Genomic DNA, 20,316 nt, shown 5'->3' with positions numbered 1-20,316 from the left:
CATATAGCCCACTTTTTTAAATGTTCTGATATCTTTCCACCATTCACTAAGACATACACCAAATTACTAATTCAACAATTTATTCAAATGGAAATGGACAAATTGCTGATTCAAGGAGCATGAAAATTACAGCTCACGATGGTAATGACTTAATGTGGAATTGAAAACGTCAATACACAAGACGTTTACATGTGTCTCCTTGAGCAGAATACATTTTTTGTCAAATGTAGAATTATTTACCTAGAAATAAAGGGTTTATATTAAGATTTTGCTGCACTTAACTCTTGTAATTAGAACATTAAAATCCTTTCACTTCAAATATGGGCTGAAAACCTAGCATTATAGCTTCAAATTTGCTCCTGCAGTTTCTGTAATAACACCTCTCTACCTGTCAGTGATCAAGAGTGAAACATTATAATTTAGGCCTTCCTCTTTCCTTCAGAAATGCTAGTCAATCATAATTTGTTTGTGTGTGGGAAATATCAGAGGTAAGGCAAGCCTGTGAACCAGAACTCAGCTCTCTTTGTCTCTGGTTTGCCATTGAAATATTGAATTCTGAACATAGTCATAGAGCTTCAGAATACCAATGTGAACATGTTACTAAGGCAAGTCAGGAGAATGTTACGAGAGTGACAGAAACTGCTAACGCCATTTTCGTTAACCTTTGATAAATCACCTGAAATAAACATGCCAGTACTGTGTTGGACTGAATTTACAACTCTGTGTCCTCTGAGGAATACTGGTTCAGGGGCATCAAATCAAATCAAAGTTTATTTGTCACGTGCGCCGAATACAGCAGGTGTAGACCTTACAGTGAAATGCTTACTTACAGGCTCTAACCAATAGTGCCAAAAAGGGATTAGGTGAACAATAGGTAAGTAAAGAAATAAAACAACAGCAAAAAGACAGTGAAAAATAACAGTAGCGAGGCTATAAAAGTAGCGAGGCTACATACAGACACGGGATAGTCAGGCTGATTTGAGGTAGTATGTACATGTAGATATGGTTAAGTAACTATGCATATATGATGAACAGAGAGTAACAATAGCGTAAAAGAGGGGTTGGCAGGTGGTGGGTGGTGGAACACAATGCAGATAGCCCGGTTAGCCAATGTGCGGGAGCACTGGTTGGTCGGCCCAATTGAGGTAGTATGTACATAAATGTATAGTTAAAGTGACTGCATATATGAGAAACAGAGAGTAGCAGCAGCGTAAAAGAGGGGTTGGGGGGGGCACACAATGCAAATAGTCCGGGTAACCATTTGATTACCTGTTCGGGAGTCTTATGGCTTGGGGGTAAAAACTGAGAAGCCTTTTTGTCCTAGACTTGGCACTTCAGTACCGCTTGCCATGCGGTTGTAGAGAGAACAGTCTATGACTGGGGTGGCTGGTGTCTTTGACGATTTTCAGGGCCTTCCTCTGACACCGCCTGGTGTAGAGGTCCTGGATGGCAGGCAGCTTAGCCCCAGTGATGTTCTGGGCCGCATGCACTACCCTATGTAGTGCCTTGCGGTCGAAGGCCGAGCAATTGCCGTACCAGGCAGTGATGCAACCAGTCAGGATGCTCTGGATGTTGCTGCTGTAGAACCGTTTGAGGATCTCAGGACCCATGACAAATCTTTTTCGTTTCCTGAGGGGGATAAGGCTTTGTCGTGCCCTCTTCACGACTGTCTTGGTGTGTTTGGACCATTCTAGTTTGTTGTTGATGTGGACACCAAGATACTTGAAGTTCTCAACCTGCTCCACTACAGCCCTGTTGATGAGATTGGGGGTGTGCTTGGTCCTCTTTTTCCTTTAGTCCACAATCATCTCCTTAGTCTTGGTTACATTGAGGGATAGGTTGTTATTCTGGCACCACCCGGCCAGGTCTCTGACCTCCTCCCTATAGGCTGTCTCGTCGTTGTCTGTGATCACTGTTGTGTCGTCTGCAAACTTAATGATGGTGTTGGCTTTGTGCCTGGCCATGCAGTCGTGGTTGAACAGGGAGTACAGGAGGGGATTGAGCACGCAACCCTGGGGAGCTCCAGTGTTGAGGATCAGCATGGCAGATGTGTTGCTACCTACCCTCACCACTTGGGGGTGGCCCATCAGGAACTCCAGGATCCAGTTGCAGAGGGAGGCGTTTAGTCCCAGGATCCTTAGCTTAGTACCATAGGGTACTATGTTGTTGAACGCTGAGCTGTAGTCAATGAATAGCATTCTCACATAAGTGTTCATTTTGTCCAGGTGGGAAAGGGATGTGTGGAGTGCAATAGAGATTGCATCATCTGTGGATCTGTTTGGGTAGTATGCAAATTGGAGTGGGTCTAGTGTTTCTGGGATAATGGTGTTGATGTGAGCCATCACCTGCCTTTCAAAGCACTTCATGACTACGGACGTGAGTGCTACGGGTCTGTTGTCATTTAGTTAGGTTGCCTTTGTGTTCTTGGACACAGGGACTATGGTGGTTTGCTTGAAACATGTAGGTATTACAGACTCAATCTGTGTTTGGCTCAATGCTATTTCAACTCCATTAATGAAGTGCACTGAGGAAAATACTCATCAATGATGATGTTTTTATTTGACTTCCTGAAATAATTTTAGGCCAGCACATGATTCGCTCACACTTACCCACTTAAACCTTATTATCCTGTGTTCAAATTACTGCATTTCCAACTAGCAGGGACAGCACTGTTATGTAAGATTGTAATTGTCTTACTGAGGTCTAGGGAAAGGACTACAGTAACTGCCACATATTAAGCCTATTATATTGCATTGGCTGTCAGCAGTATTACTGGTGAATATAAAGGTCATTGTGTTACTAAGGTGTGTCAAAGTATTAATCTTACACTACTCATTTGAGCTGTTGTTTTTAGCGTTATTCTTTGTAGGCAATGGAAATATAATATGAGTTCTGTTGTGTCCCAAATGGTACCCTATTCCCTAAACTATAGCCTCTTGCAATTCCTATCCTCACTACCCATCCACATCGCGTGTGTGTGTGTGTCCTGACATTTTTATCTCGAAGTTCAACATTTGCGGTGACAGACATCCATTTTAGCTTCTGGTTCTAGACTGCCCTCTGCAGGGAAAAATATAAATTGTGCCTCATTAATTCATTTTTCATTTATTTCAGAGTTTGAGTCAATTTAACCTAAGTTGCAGATGTAAAATAAACGCTTGTGATGGCCTTTTTCTTTCTAATCCTTCTGCACCGTTCAACCAATCCAGTAAATGTGGAGTTAAGATAATGTCGCCTTGTAAGAATGCATTTGGTTCGCATCTACCCGCTGAGGGTAGGTTCAATTCAATTGAAGGCCAGTTAATTCAGGAAGAGAACTGAAATTACAATTCAATATCAATTTTTTATGGCATCTGAATAAACTGAAAAGTAGAAGTTATTTATTTCAAAAGTTTTTCAATTTGTGAATTTTACATTTAAATCACTTCCTGAATTGACTACCTTCAAATGGAATTGACCACAACCCTGATTTATTTTGTATTTATTTAATTGATCCTTTATCTTTGAGTACTCTGGATCAACCAGCAAGCACCTGCGAAATCGTGATTTGTCCAAATGATCAGTGAATAAAAATTAGCGTACTGGAACGAAGTTCCTCATTAGTCGTGTCATCCCACAGTCTGTCGACAGATCCTACTACCAATAATGTTAGGCCTTTGATTGAGAATGGTGCCGAAGGGGGTGGCTGCCGTTTTACGGACTCCTAACCAATTGTGCTATTTTGTGTTTTTTCGTGTTGTTTGTAACTTATTTTGTACATAATATTTCTGCCACCGTCTATTATAAACGATAAGAGCTCCTAGATATCAGAACAGCGATAACTCTCTTCGAACTGGACAAAGCTTTTTCTTTAACAAGTTGGACGTGAAGGATTTACTGCTGCTCCTAGACCAGGCCCAAATCCCCGTCATTAACATGAAGAGGAGACGCTGATACATGAGACGCAGATCCAGCTGCCTCGTGAGAATTCGTTGGAATAGTAACCCGCCTCTACCATCCATCCTACTAGCCAACATGCAATCATTGGAGCATAAACTGGATGAGCTCCATTCGAGATTATCATACCAATGGGACATTAAAAACTGTAATTTCTTATGTTTCACAGAGTCGTGGCTGAACGACAACATGGATAATAGAGTATACAGTGTGCTGGGTTTTCCATACATTGGCAAGACAGAACAGCTGCCTCCGGTAAGACGAGGGGTGGGGGTCTGTGTCTATTTGTCAATAACAGCTGGTGCGCGAAATCTAAAATTAAAGAAGTCTTGAGGTTTTGCCCGCTTGAGGTAGAGTATCACATGATAAGCTGTAGACCACACAATGTACCATGTATTTTTTGGAGCTGTCTATTTACCACCACAAATCGCGACTCACTCAATGCGGAAGTGGTCAGATGACGGAGATGCTAAGCTACAGGACTGTTTTGCTAGCACAGTATGAAATATGTTCTGGGATTCGTCCGATGGTATTGAGGAGTATACCACATCAGTCACTGGTTTCATTAATAAGTGCATTGATGACGTCATCCCCATAGTGACTGTACATACATATAACAACCAGCACCATGGATTACAGGCAACAGCTGCACTGAGCTAAAGGGTAGAGCTGCCACTTTCAAGGAGCGGGACACTTACTCAGATGCTTATAAGAAATCCCGCTATGCCCTTCAGACTAATCATCAAACAGGCAAAGCGTCAACACAGGACTAAGATTGAAACCTACTACACCGGCTCTGGTGCTCGTCGGATGTGGCAGGGCTTGCAAACTATTACGGACTACAAAGAGAAGCCCAGCCGTGAGCTGCCCAGTGACGCGAGCCTAACAGACAAGCTAAATTACTTCTATTTGCGCTTTGAGGCAAGCAACATTGAAGCATGCATGAGAGCACCAGCTGTTCCAGATGACTGTGTGATCATGCTCTCCATAGCCGATGTGAGTAAGACCTTTAACACTCCTGCTGTGTTCCGGTCGAATTGGACCGATTTGACAGGTTTTCTCTTTGAAAAATGTAGTTCATTTAATCTGATTGTCATAAGGTTCCATGACTTTGTCCACACAGGGCATCTGAACACACAGAATACTTTTTGGTGTTTTATTGAACTTTTGTACATCTGTGGTGTTCCCGGTAAAAAATGACCGGTCATTAGAAATGAATGGGTGTGACTACAATTACTGTGTACAAAATTGAGTTCAGTCACATGCCCATTCATTAGATGGACTGCCTCTCCCAGACCCCCACATGCATGTGTGTTTGAACACACACACTTACACCTCACTCCCCTTCTTGGCTTCCATGGCAACCCCCAAGGGAACCTTTCCCCAATAGAATCTTTCCTCCACGAGAATCACACCTGTTGGCATTCTCACAAACAATCGCAACATTGTTTTAAGAATATATAGAACTTTTCTCGCAGCTTTGGTATAAAAAGCTTTTTTGAGGCCTTGCTCACAATTCATTATGTGGCAGCACAATGACCAAACAATATACTGTATGTGAGGCTCTTGATCATATCTTTGATCATGACACTGGTGAGGAAGAGAGAGTTCTTGCTCAACTTTGACACAAAGTAGTCTGTGATAGATAGCACAATATGTTTTATCTGAGTATTTGTTATAGTCAAAATAATCCATACATTATACATTTTTTTAAAACCCAAAAACGAGTTGAATGAGCTCAGGTCAATGAGGCATACAGGGTAGCCTAGTGGTTAGAGCATTGGACTAGTAACCGGAAGGTTGCAAGTTCAAATCCCCGAGCTGACAAGGTACAAATCTGTCGTTCTGCCCCTGAACAGGCAGTTAACCCACTGTTCCTAGGCTGTCATTGAAAATAAGAATTTGTTCTTAACTTACTTGCCTAGTTAAATAAAGGTAAAAAAAGATCTAACACAACATTAGGTGATCATTTATGTATTTATAATCAGCTATAATGGGGCGGTCATTTTGGACCAGGAACACAGAATTCATTAACATGGAACGAACACAATCTGTAGACAGATCAACATTCACAAGGCCACAGGGCCAGACGGATTACCAGGACATGTACTCAGAGCATGCGCTGGCCAACTGGCAAGTGTACTCACTGATATTTTCAGCCTGTCCCAGACTAAGTCTGTAATACCTACATGTTTTAAGCAGACCACCATAGTCCCTGTGCCCAAGAACGCCAAGATAACCTGTCTAAATGACTACCGACCCGTTGCACTGACATCTGTAGCCATGAAGTGTTTTGAAAGGCTGGTCATGGCTCACATCAACACCATCATCCCAGAAACCTTAGACCCACTCCAATTTGCATAACACCCCAACAGATCCACAGATGATGCAATCTCTATTGCACTCCACACTGCCCTTTCCCACCTAGAAAAATAACACCTATGTGAGAATGCTGTTCATTGCCAACAGCTCAGCATTCAAATCAAATCAAATTTATTTATATAGCCCTTCGTACATCAGCTGGTATCTCAAAGTGCTGTACAGAAACCCAGCCTAAAACCCCAAACAGCAAGCAATGCAGGTGTAGATGCACGGTGGCTAGGAAAAACTCCTTAGAAAGGCCAAAACCTAGGAAGAAACCTAGAGAGGAACCAGGCTATGTGGGGTGGCCAGTCCTCTTCTGGCTGTGCCGGGTGGAGATTATAACAGAACATGGCCAAAATGTTCAAATGTTCATGAATGACCAGCATGGTCCAATAATAATAAGGCAGAACAGTTGAAACTGGAGCAGCAGCACGGCCAAGTGGACTGGGAACAGCAAGGAGTCATCATGCCAGGTAGTCCTGAGGCATGGTCCTAGGGCTCAGGTCCTCCGAGAGAGAGAAAGAAAGAGAGAATAAGAGAGAGCATACTTAAATTCACACAGGACACCGGATAAGACAGGAGAAGTACTCCAGATATAACAAACTGACCCTAGCCCCTCGACACATAAACTACTGCAGCATAAATACTGGAGGCTGAGACAGGAGGGGTCAGGAGACACTGTGGCCCCATCCAATGATACCCACGGACAGGGCCAAACAGGAAGGATATAACCCCACCCACTTTGCCAAAGTACAGCCCACACACCACTAGAGGGATATCTTCAACCACCAACTTACCTTCCTTACCAAGGCCGAGTATAGCCCACAAAGATCTCCGCCATGGCACAACCCAAGGGGGGGCGCCAACCCAGACAGGAAGATCACATCAGTGACTCAACCCACTCAAGTGGTTGGCCTGATCACAGACAACGATGAGACAGCCTATAGGGAAGAGGTCGGAGACTTGGCAGTGTGGTGCCAGGACAACAACCTCTCCCTCAATGTGATCAAGACACAGAAGCTGATCGTGGACCATTCTCATCGACCAGGGCTGTAGTGGAGCAGGTCGAGAGCTTCAAGTTCCTTGGTGTCCACATCACCAACAAACTATCATGGTCCAAACACACCGAGACGGTCGTGAAGAGGGCCCGACGAAGCCTATTCGCCCTCAGTAGACTGAAAAGATTTGACATGGGTCCTCAGATCCTCAATAGGTTCTACAGCTGCACCATCAAGAGCATCCTGACCGGTTCCATCACCACCTGGTATGGCAACTGCTCGGCATCCGAACACAAGGCACTACAGAGGGCAGTACATACATCCCGGTACATCACTGGGGCCAAGCTTCCTGCCATCCAGGACCTCTATACCAGGCGGTGGCAGAGGAAGGCCCTGAAAATTGTCAAAGACTCCTGCCACCACAGTCATAGACTGTTCTCTCTGCTATCGCATGGCAAGCGGTACCGGAGCGCAAGTCTAGGTCCAAAAGGCTCCAAGCCATAAGACTGCTGAACAGTTAATAAAATGGCTACCCGGACTATTTGCATTGACCCTTGCTGCTACTCGCTGTTTATTGTCTGTGCATAGTCACTTTACCCCTACCTACATGTACATATTACCGTAATTACCTTGACTTACCTGTACCCCTTCACATTGACTCGGTACCGGTACCGGTACCCCTCGTTATAGTTTTAATTTAATTTTGTAAATATTTTCTTAAGTCTTATTTTTCTTAACTGCATTGTTGGTTAAGGACTTTTAAGTAAGCATTTCACTGTAACTTTTTGTGTTCAGTGCATGTGACAAATAAAATGTGATTTGGCGTGCGTCTGTCCACAAGAGATTCATTTTAAAGATAATTGTGTCTCAAGATGAAATCCATGTTTTTGATACTGACTTTAGATATTTAATATTTTCCATGTTGTTGTGCACTGGGATGTAAAAGATGCACAGGTGTACTGTTGGAAGGATGTAGCATTTGCCGATTCTGAGTATGGAGTGGCAGGGTAGCCTAGTGGTTAGAGCGTTGGACTAGTAACCGGAAGGTTGCAAGTTCAAACCCCCAAGCTGACAAGGTACTGACCCTGAACAGGCAGTTAACCCACTTTTCCTAGGCCGTCATTGAAATAAGAAATAAGAATTAGGTTCTTAACTGACTTGCCTCGTTAAATAAAGATAAAAAATGAGTCAGAGTCACCGGTTGCTTATTATTATAGGAGTGGTCACTGGGTTCAAGATTTCTAAAGAGATGTAGTCTGGGGTGGTTTAGCCGCTGCCGCAAGAACACATACTGTGTCGGCGTGGGATGGGATACGGCCCACAGCCTTCATTTTTAATACATATGTTTAGCTACACGGATCCACGAGATCAGGATGGTAGTACGAGACTTAGTCACTGTATGATGTCTCTAGAAATGTAGAAGAAAAAAAATTGTAGAGTGGTGTAGTCCAACATTTTTCATCTTATTGAATGGAGACAGTGAGAGAGAGACAGGAAAGTTGGAAGAGGGTTTGTGTCAGAAGGGAGTGGGCAGGTGGCCTAAGGTGGTCGAGCGGTCTGTGCCGCAGCCTACGGTGTCGACATATGTTTGAATCCGGAACACTGCCCTTTGACACAACCTCTCTCTATCTTTCTCCACTGTCATCCTCTCTCTCTGTTCAATAAAGTCAGAAAATACCTACAAATATTTATAAAAGCTCCCAAGATCAGGATGTTAGTTCGTACTCGCTACACTGGCCATTGTGCGCATGTTGATTTTGTAAATTCCGACCAGACGAGATCCTGACATGCAGGTTAAAATACCAAAACCAACTATGAACCAACTATATTAATTTGGGGACAGGTGGAAACGCACATAAAACATGAATGGACATTAAAAGCTAGATAGCTGTTGCTAGCAGTTTGTCCTGAGGGATGAACATTGGGTTGTTATTTTACCTGATCATGTATTGTCCCCTTAGCTGTTTTCTTGTAGAATTTTGACTTGGCTCATACAAAAATGTTGTATTTCTTTACTCAGACAATTAATTCACAGATAAAAAGGAAAACCTAGTTAGTTTTTAGTTTGTAGTTTCAAATTAGTATCTCGTTTGTCTTTCAAGCAACCACGTGTGGCTGTATCTTTGTGAAAACCAATAAGGAGATGGGATGTCAACAGGGATGTCATATTGAGACTAAAGTCTCTTTTGCAAATGAGCCCCGTACAACACAAAAACATAAAAGTACACAATTTACACATAAGATACAAAACACAGTCAATTTAAAACAAACTTTCTTCATTATAAACATTCTCTGTCAATTGCCCTAGTAACACCAAGCATTTTGGAGATTATTCCAAACATAGGGTGCAAGGAAGTTAAAGGCTGGTTTACCTAACTCTGGACACACCAAAGGAGTCTCCAGAGTTAACCAACCCTGTGAAGTTAGGTAAGTTGGAAGCTTGTGGTAGAGGCGGGACATCTATTTTAGCATTTTGCATCGTAGATGTTGACCCGCACAAGCAGTTTGGATGAAATGATTGAATAACCCGTATTTGTTAATTTATTTTGTAACGTTCACGTACACAACTTGGCCATCGAGTCAGCATGTAACAGCATTGTGCTGCCTTATTTATAGACCATTCCAAGGCCTTTGACACTGTTGACCATCACACTCTCATTCAAAGGATGACTGAAATAGGCCTGGATCAGACTTCGTGCAAGTGGTTTGAGAATGATCTGTCAGATGGGACTCAGTGTGTGATTTCTGATGGTGTCAAGTCTAGTTTCCTGGATAGTACAAAAGGTGTACCGCAGGGGTCGGTACTGGGACCTGTTCTCTTTACTAGTTATATAAATAATATTGGTCTATCTGTTGAAACTTGTAATATTCATCTGTACGCAGATGACACTGTTATGTCTGCAATTGCCCCAAATGTTAACCAGTCTGTGACTTTGTTGCCTTGGTTGGTTTAACAGTTGTACTTAATGTGGCAAGACTAAATATACATTGTTCTCTAGTTCTCGCAAATATGTTTCAGATGAATGACATATTTATTCATTGGATGGTTCTCCCATTGATTTAATGTTTAAAGAACATGGATGAGCTAGTTAAAAAGCAAAGCTTCTTTTTTAGAAAAATATCTTGCTTCTCCCTAAGTAGCAGGAAGCAGATGGTAGAGTCAACTTTCCTGACAGTTCGTGACTATGGTGACACCATTTACCAGATTGCAGCAGCCACTACTCTTAAACCTTTGGATGCCGTCTACCATGGCGCCCTTCGCTTTATCACTTCATCCTGTATCAAAAGGTTGGCTGATCTTCATTAAAGTCCTGTAGATCACTTCACTATTCCCTTTTAGTTTATAAAGCTCTAATACACAAGCTTCCAACTTTCCTAACTTAATTGCTAACGTATAAAAGAATGAGCTACCGAACCCACTCACAGAATTGGTTAACTCTTGAGGTCCCTCTGGTTTCGACAAATTTAGGTAAATCCTCCTTTAGTTTTTGTGCCCCCCATTGTTGGAATAACCTACAAAATTCCTTGCATGTTGATTGCCTGGTGCCGCTAGGGCGGTTTAGGACTCTGGTGTTGAATGAATTAATTGAGGATGGCTGTTGTTTTGATTGATTGTAGTGGTTTATTTGTTACAAAAAACTCTCCCCTGTTTCTGAGAAAATGTTTGTACCCGGGGCACCATTGGGAATGAGACCTTGGTCTCAATTGGGCTAAGCTGAATAAATAAAAGTTCATAAAAATAATAAATAACAGTGACTACTTCATGCTGATATTTAGTGGTTACAGACTTTCTTTTGCTGGCTGTTGTTTATGATTGAACTGAATAGGACAGGGAAGGAACGAGGCAACATGGCGGAATTGGTGCACTATGACAAAAGTAGTATTTCACTATTGGTAACTGGCCCCCCTCATATAAATGATATTGATATGGTATTGCGATACGTGCGAGGCCCATGCTAACATGTAAAGAAAGGAGTTGGATGTTCTACCTTTAACACTTTTATCACATCAACATTTGTCTCTCTCTTTCCTCTATCTCTCTCTTCTGGCTGTTGTAGCTCTGTAAGCAGCTGTATGAAGTGATGACCAAGCTGGGAGAGCAACACTCTGACAAAATGTTCACCATACAGGGAGCGCCCAGGTGAGCAGTTTCCATATGTCAGCTTTAATATTGCAGATAGATTATGCGTTCTATCATTGTGATTGTCTGCATCATTTCCAAACTTCCACATATTTATTAATTTCCCCTAACCCTACCACCCCTCCCTTAATTGAAGTAAACGAATGGACAACAACACTTAGGTTTCTACTTCCAGCTTATACATACTAGAGGGCTGTTGTAATGCATGTGGGATCAAATTATATCAAAAAGGGTCCATCGGAGCTAATGAAACAGGATTTTATTGAGCTGTTCAACACCCTAAAAGGCCCTGAAAAGCAGCCGATTATCTCTGGTCCCATGCCGTCGCTGGGTCACGGCTGTGAAAGTTTCAGCAGGCTCTTAGCACTTCATATCTGGCTTAAAGACTAGTGCCACTCTGTTGGCATAACTTTTATTGACAATTTGAACACTTTTTGGAAACAAAAGATGCTCTACGCCAGGTATTCCCAAACTGGAGAACGGGGTACGCGCAATGCCGTCGGGGGTATGCCAAATACAAATGTGATTCACATTAAAAATATATATATTTACGCTACCGTTCAAAGGTTTGCGGTCACTTAGAAATGTCCTTGTTTTTGACATTTTTTAATTGATCAGAACTACAATGTAGACATTGTTAATGTTTTAAATGACTATTGTAGCTGGAAACGGCTGATTTTTTTTATGGAATATCTACATAGGCGTACAGAGGCCCATTATCAGCAACCACCACTCCTGTGTTCCAATGGCATGTTGTGTTAGCTAATCCAAGTTTATCATTTTAAAAGGCTAATTGATCATTAGAAAACCCTTTTTCAATTATGTTAGCACAGCTCAAAACTGTTGTCCTGATTAAAGAACCAATAAAACTGATCTTCTTTAGACTAGTTGAGTATCTGGAGCATCAGCGTTTGTGGGTTCGATTACAGGCTCAAAATGGCCAGAAACACAGACCTTTCTTAAGAAACAAAGACCTTTCTTATGAAACTCGCCAGTCTATTCTTGTTCTGAGAAATGAAGGCTATTCCATGCGAGAAATTGCCAAGAAACTGAAGATCTCGTACAACGCTGTGTACTACTCCATTCACAGAATAGCGCAAACTGGCTCTAACCAGAATAGAAAGAGGAGTGGGAGGCCCTGGTGCACAACTGAGCAAGAGGACAAGTACATTAGTGTCTAGTTTGAGAAACAGACACCTCACAAGTCGTCAACTGGCAGCTTCATTAAATAGTACCCTCAAAACACATCAACGTCTCAACGTCAACAGTGAATAGTTGACTCCGGGATGCTGGCCTTCTTGGCATTGTTCCTCTGTCCAGTGTCTGTGTTATTTTGCCCATCTTAATTTCTTCTTTTAACTAGGCAAGTCAGTATTTACAATGACGGCCTACACCGGCCAAACCCGGACGACTCTGGGACAATTGTGTGCCGCCCTATGGGACTCCCAAACATGTCCGGTTGTGATAGAGCCTGGACTCGAACCAGGGTGTCTGTGGTGACGCCTCTAGCACTGAAAGGCAATGCCTTAGCACTAAGGCAATGCCTTAGACCACTGCACCAATTTAATACATTTTAGAATAAGGCTGTAACGTAACAAAGTGTGGAAAAAGTCAAAGGATCTGAATACTTTCCAAATGCATTGTAGATGAGCTGGTTAAGAAGCTAATATTTAAAGTAGGCTTGTTCTACAGAAACAGATTGTGCCTTTCTCTAAGCAGTAGGAAGCAGAAAAGGTTGTCTGGACTAAAGACCCATAGATCTCTACATTACTCCCTATGCCCTACTTCATGAACTTCCATCTAACTGTGCTGTTGAAGTATAGACACCTGAGTTGCCTGATCCATTTACAGGATTGGTTCCTAGGGCCTGCACCGAGCTAGGTAAATCCGCTTTTAGTTTCAATGCACTGTATTGCTGGAACAAAATGTTAAATACATTTCATCTTGATGACCTGGTGCCATTCTGGCTATTTTAAAGTATTGACTGGGAACTTATTTGTGGATGAATGTTTTCTGGGTGATTTGTGATGTTTTATTTGTGCTTACGAAGTTTTATTTGTGGTTTTGTATTTTAATGTGTAGATATATTTATTTTGTGTATAATATGTATTTTATATTGTATTATACAGGGCACATTTGGAAAAGAGACCGTGGTCTCAATAATAATGTTTTCCCTGTCAAAATAAAGGTAAAATTTTAAAATATATATAAGGAAATCAGTCAATTGAAATAAATAAATTAGGCCCAAATCTATGGATTTCACATGACTGGGAGTACAGATACTTTAAAAAACCCTTAAGGGCGTGGATCAGAGTATCTGGTGTGAGCACCATTTGCTTCATGCAGCGCGACACATCTCCTTCGCATAGATTTGATCAGGCTGTTAATTGTGGCCCGTGGAATGTTGTCCCACTCCTTTTCAATGGCTGTGCGAAGTTGATGAATATTGGCGGGAACTGGAACACGCTGTCGTACACGTCAATCCAGAGCATCCCAAACATTCTCTGGATCAGATGTGCCCTTGAGCAAGGAACTTAACCCTAATTTGCTCCCGGAGTGCCGTACTACTATGGCTGACCCTGTAAAACAACACATTTCAATGCACCTATCCGATGTATGTGACAATATAAACTTCTTTATTTGCTATTCCGTCCAGGTCTCTCTTAAAAAATAGATCTTTAATCTGAGACTAACCTGGTAATATGAAGGTAAAATATTAATTTATTTTAAACCTCTTTGACAAACCTTTTAGCATTAGCTCATTTGTTAACATTGATCTTGTGTTGATTCCCAGGGGTCGCAATTAGAAGGTCCACACCCAATTCCAGTCATCTATGGATAATGTATTCTATTTAACCTCATTCCATTATGTTAATTTATTTAAAATACAAATTGCAACCCAACATCCAAAGGATTATGTGCACAGGGAATGTTTCTCACATATGCAACATTTAAATGTATTTTAATTTAAACTTTGCAAATGAACTAAATAGCTGCTTTCTATGAGTCTATCTGTGGACAGCAAGTTAGAGTATATTTACACAAATAGCATATCATATCCCAGTTTAATCCCAGCATTTGCACCCTCACCATTGTGCACTTTTCACATTTAATTGAAATGACAATAACAGTTTCACAAATATAGACAAGCCATATTCCTTGAGTTAGCCTTTCTCCTGTTGGCGCATGTGTTAATGAGTAAAAAAAATAATATATCTTCATTGTTTTATCCTCTTTACTTCAGTGATTCAGGACCTTTGCGACTCTCTCGGGCCCCCTCGCCACCGGACAGCGACAGTGACGAGAGCCCAGTGGACACTCCTAACCACATGCTGGCACCTGCCTCTCCCGGCCCGCCCCGGCCCAAATCTCCTTCAGGCCAGGTATGCCTTACCCCAATACACTCCTATTGACAGCCACAGGAATCTCGTACTTCAGTCCTGGATGCAGGTATTTGTTCCACCCTAGCACTAGCACACCTGGTTCAACTAATCAAAGCCTTTATGATTGGCTGATTAGTTGAATCGTGTGTTTTCCATTGGCTAGATCAACAAAGTCCACCCCTGTTGGTAACATGCTCTAACCAAACGCATGTAGCGCCAGACCAAAGTATTTCAGTATACTGTGTGACGCTCTAGGTCTACTCAGTTGTACACTATCCATGTACAATTACACCACCGCGAGTCTTCCTTTGACGTATGCTAACCAAACACCTGTTCAGTAGTTTATATTCATTTCCAGCTAATTCTGGTTCAACAAGAGATAATTAAATTTGAAGTCAAACTAATCAATGACAGCCTGTTTATTTGAGAATCAGATTTGTTTAACCCACTGTAGTTGTAGACGCAGTTTGAGATCATATTGACTTGTTATGGCTCTATTTCTTTCCCGCACACTTTGTATGTATTGTTATAATGGTGAGTAATAATCTCTCATGTGGTGTCACATTCATTTTTAAACACCATGGTTTAACTATACTAAGAGTAGTGTTATATTTAGGTTGCGATGTGTTGATAGTTATGAAGGTACTGTTTGTGAGTGTGTGTGTGTGTGTGTGTGTGTGTGTGTGTGTGTGTTTGTGCGAAGAGGAGTGTCTTAACAATCCAAAACACACTACCCCATGCAAATCTCCCTATAGGAACCCAAAACCCAGATGATTTTTGTTTCCCAAATGCCAGACTTAAATGCACTTGTTGTCTTGGATGCCAACAATAATGTTGTTCTTGGATGCCAACATGGAGAACAGTGCCTTCGAAAAGTGTTCAGACCCCTTGTCCTTTTCCACGCTTTATTCTGAAATTGATTTTTTTTAAATAATCCTGAGCAATCTACACACAATACCCCATAATGGCAGAAACAGAAATAACTTATTTACATAAGTATTCAGACTGTTTGCTATGAGACTCGAAATTGATCTCAGGTGCATCCTGTTTCCATTGATCATCCTTGAGATGTTTCTACAACTTGATTGGAGTCCACCTGTGGTACATTCAATTGATTGGACATGACTTGGAAAGGCACACACCTGTCTATATAAGGTCCCACAGTTGACAGTGCATGTCAGAGCAAAAACAAAGCCATGAGGTCGAAGGAATTGTCCATAGAGCTCCAAGAGAGGATTGTGTCGAGACACAGATCTGGGGAAGGATACCAAAAAATGTCTGCAACGTTGAAAATTCCCAAGAACACAGTCACCTCCATTCTTAAATGGAAGAAGTTTGGAACCACCAATACCCTTCCTAGAGCTGGCCGCCCTGCCAAACTGAGCAATCGGGGGAGAAGGGCCTTGGTCAAGGAGATGGCCAAGAACCCGATGGTCACTCTGTCAGAGCTCCAGAATTATTCTGTGGAGATTAGAGAATCTTCCAGAAGGACAACCATCTCTGCAGCACTCCACCAATGAGGCATTTATGGTAGAGTGGCCAGACGGAAGCCACTCCTCAGTAAAAGGCACATGACCATCCGCTTGGAGTTTGCCAAAAGGTACCTAAATACTTTTAGACCATGAGAAACAAGATTCTCTGGTCGGATGAAACCGATATTGAACTCTTTGGCCTGAATGCCAATAATCACGTCTGGGGGAAACCTGGCACCATCCATACAGTGAAGCATGGTGGTGGCAGCATCATGCTGTGGGGATGTTTTTCAGCGGCAGGGATAGGGAGACTAGTCAGGATCGAGGCAAAGATGAGCAGAGCAAAGTACAGAGAGATCCTTGATGAAAACCTGCTCCAGAGCACTCAGGACGTTCACCTTCCAACAGGACACCGACCTTAAGCACACAACCACGACAACACAGAAATGGCTTTGGGACAAGTCTCTGAATGTCCTTGAGTGGCCCAGCCAGAACCCAGACTTGAACCCAATTGAACATCTCTGAGGAGACCTGAAAGTAGCTGTGCAGTAATTCACCCCATCCAACCTGACAGAGCATGAGAGGCTCTGCAGTGAAGAATGAGAAGAACTCCCCAAATACAGATGTGCCAAGCTTGTGGCGTTAAACCCATGAAGGAGCGATGCTGTAATCTGTCGTGGAAATTCATGTATACTGAGAGAGACTTGGACAACTATTCAACCAATCAATCTCTATTTAACATTGATTAATTATTGCAATAATGAAACCATCGACCACACACTTTGAAGTGTGTGTTGCCGAGAGCTTAACCTTTACAGACATGCAGAGTTGTTTATATATCTGACACTAACAATGCTTAGTCATGGCTGGTTCCACACCTCCCATGCAGATTGTGGCATCATAAGTCACTCTGGGTTTATCCTGTCTTTATCTGCACCGGGTGGTGTTGTCTTATCCTCACCCTGGCTTAGTTTCTCAGATGCAAGGATGATTTTGAGACAATGATGGATTGTTCACTCTAGTTCCCTGCAGCTAATCTGGGCGTATGGTCACTAGAGATGGCTTGACCTGACAAATGAGTTAAAGACTGCATTACATAGACAAGAATGTGTTTTACTGGAGATAGCTTAGGAGTAGGAGACCATAAAAACACAGCATTAGCAGGACAAAAATGTCTTCCTATTTGTTAAGTATTCATTTCTAACTATTAATATCAAACAAACCAGTTAAATACAACTTTTCTGTCACAAATCGCTGCCAAAGGTCCTTCAAGAAAGTACTGAGTAAAGGGTCTGAATACTTATGTAAATGTAATAGTTCCAGGATTTTTTATTTTATAAATTAGCTCAAATTTCTAACAACCTGTTTTCGCTTTGCCATAATGGGGTATTGTGTGTAGATTGATGAAGATATTTTTTTTCATCAGTTTTAGAATAAGGTTGTAACGTAACAAAATGTGGAAAAAGTCGAGGGGTCTGAACACTTTCCAAAGGCACTGTATAGACTGCAGAACTCTCTGTGCATCGACGGTTCTACGATCCATACACCACCACCAGACTAACATTTATTTTGTACAGTTGTATCAACAATTTTTTGTGCTTTTGATGTATAGTTTCTGTTTTCCACACCTGACTACTTTTGAATATTAATTTTAACTCTACAAGGACCAGTCCAATCAAAGATTGCCTGTATTTCCCGTATCAAATTTGAACACAGCACAGTTTTTTTGGTAACGATTTTAGTTGTCTTCTCATGTTCACCTGTCCTTGGCTTTGTCTCTTTCCCTGCACATTGCATGTGATGTGCCATGGTAAGTTAGCATGTCACACTCAGTTTGTAGATCCCTGACTAGTATGAGTAGTAGACATATTTAGCATTAGCATGTTCACCTATCAGTGTTTCCTAAGGCATTCAGGGGTACTGTAGTATCTACTACACTACAGTATCTACTTCATGGTTATCTAACCATTGTTCATATTCTGATTAAAACCAACCAGAATGTATACAGTTTACGTACTACAGTCAATTATATTTTATGTATTCACATAGGATAAAAATGGATATGTTCTGTGAGCCCATTTAATTTGTAATGCCATATTGCCTTGGCAACCAAATTCTCCCTTAACCTCTTTAAGTACTCATGCAAGTCATACATATATGTCTGTAAAACATCTTCCAAGAGCAAGTTGTATAAGGTTCAGTGGTTATAAACAAATCTTGTCACTCTCCTATGATTGTCTAGATTGCCATAGTATAGTCACATGTTGAATACATGTACAGCACAGTCAATGATGATGTGAGATACAGGTGAATCAGTGAATTGCAGTATGTTTGACATGGAGTGACATTAACAACCCTAAGAATGTATCCACCACGGAACTAAATAGAACACTTCATAGGATATCTATGTTACCCAACACCAAAACTCTAATGCTTCTGGCAACCTTCTCCACCTCCCCAGTTCAAAAAGGGACCACCAGTGCCCCCGCCACCCAAGACCCCGACCAAGGAGCTGCACCAGGAGCAGATAATCGACTTGTTTGGGGGCCAGTTCTTACCCGCGGCTACGCCCTCGCAGGTCAGTCACATCCTGGGTCCAATTTCATCATTTTAACAAGGGATTCTTATGCTCTCCTTTCCTTGGACATGCATTGACATGATTGTATTCGTGAAAGCTATGCAGTGGAACTTTCCCATCTGTCTAGATGACCGTAGAGAGAGCGTTTTCATCACAATCCAGGGCCCGGTTTCCTGATAGAACTTAGTCTTACGAGTGTTTTAACGTTGCATCTTTCCTGCGACGGCCTAAGATGTAACGTGCGCTTCCCAAAACACCACACAGAGAGAAGGTTCGCTAAGTGCGTTATTGACGTATGTGTCGATACTGATAGGATCGAAAGAAAGGCAACGCTGCTCTCGGATCAGCTTTCTCCATTCAAATCTTACCTTAGTATTTGAATTATTCCACAATACTAATTACGGATCAGCTCTCAGAGAGGAATTATCACCTATTGGCTGCAAATATTGAGACGGCTTATTCTAATGCATACCCTATAATAATGCACTAAATCAAGATATGGCACATCATTGTGCACCTGTTAGGCTACACAACATGAAATATATTCAGGCAAAAATTATAGACATTAGCCAAATAGCAAAATAAAACTAAATTCAATGAAAACTAAATTGATTATTTCAATGTCATTTACATATATAGGCCTATGTTATCTCTACTGGAGGTTATTACATTTGTATTATTATTATTCTATATTTATTCAGGGAAACCCATTGAGAACAGGGTCTCATTCCCAGGGGTTTATTGATCACAACCAATACAATGTAAAACCAAACAGCAATCAATACAAAATACAACATTTATGGAAACATTTAGTCCTCAGCTACTACGTCCTCAATTTAACACCTTAAACTAGCGGCACTAGAACATCTAATTGTAATGAGTTCTGCAAATTGCTCCAGCAGTGAGGTGCATTAAAACTGAACGTGGAATATATCTAATTCAGTGGAGACCTGAGGAACCTCAAGAGTTAATCAATTCTGCGAGTGGGTTCGGTAGCTCATTCTTTTATACGTTAGCAATTATGTTAGGAAAGTTGGAAGCTTGTGTATTAGAGCTTTGTAAACAAAAAGGGAATAATGAAGTGATCTATGGGACTTTAATGAGGACCAGCCAACCTTTTGATACAGGATGCAGCACTGAGTATTAAAACTGTCACCTGTGATAAAGCGAAGTGCACTATGGTAGACACTTTCCAAAGGTTTAAGAGTAGTGGCTGCTGCATTCTGGTAAATTGTGTCACCATAGTCAAGAACTGGCAGGAAGTTGACTGTACAATCTGATTAGGGAGTGGCCATATCTATTTTTTTTTTTTTAATTGCTTTTTATCTAGGGGGAGGGGGTCTAAGCTGACATATGGAATTTTTAAAGATGGTCTTACCATGGATCATTTTGCTATAGGAATTTACATTTTAGGACCCAATTAGGTATACAGTGGGGCAAAAAA

General features: G+C 41.6%; 1 protein-coding gene across 13 annotated transcripts in view; it reads left to right on the top strand.

Annotated features, from left to right (window-relative positions):
- amph (amphiphysin) overlaps window positions 1–20,316 on the top strand; it is a 131,483-nt gene that overhangs the window by 71,748 nt on the left and 39,419 nt on the right. For all 13 annotated transcript variants that reach the window (XM_021612625.2, XM_036985497.1, XM_036985495.1 and 10 more), the window contains exons 9-11: window positions 11,357–11,439; window positions 14,684–14,822; window positions 18,756–18,872. In XM_021612625.2, coding sequence (XP_021468300.1) covers window positions 11,357–11,439; window positions 14,684–14,822; window positions 18,756–18,872 — 339 coding nt within the window. The remainder of the gene's footprint in view (window positions 1–11,356; window positions 11,440–14,683; window positions 14,823–18,755; window positions 18,873–20,316) is intronic.

This window comes from Oncorhynchus mykiss, chromosome 8 (assembly GCF_013265735.2).
Source record: "Oncorhynchus mykiss isolate Arlee chromosome 8, USDA_OmykA_1.1, whole genome shotgun sequence".
In the NCBI taxonomy this organism is placed as follows: Eukaryota; Metazoa; Chordata; class Actinopteri; order Salmoniformes; family Salmonidae; genus Oncorhynchus; species Oncorhynchus mykiss.
The sequence above is the reverse complement of the archived record's forward strand: the minus strand, read 5'-3'. Positions and strand labels throughout refer to the sequence as shown.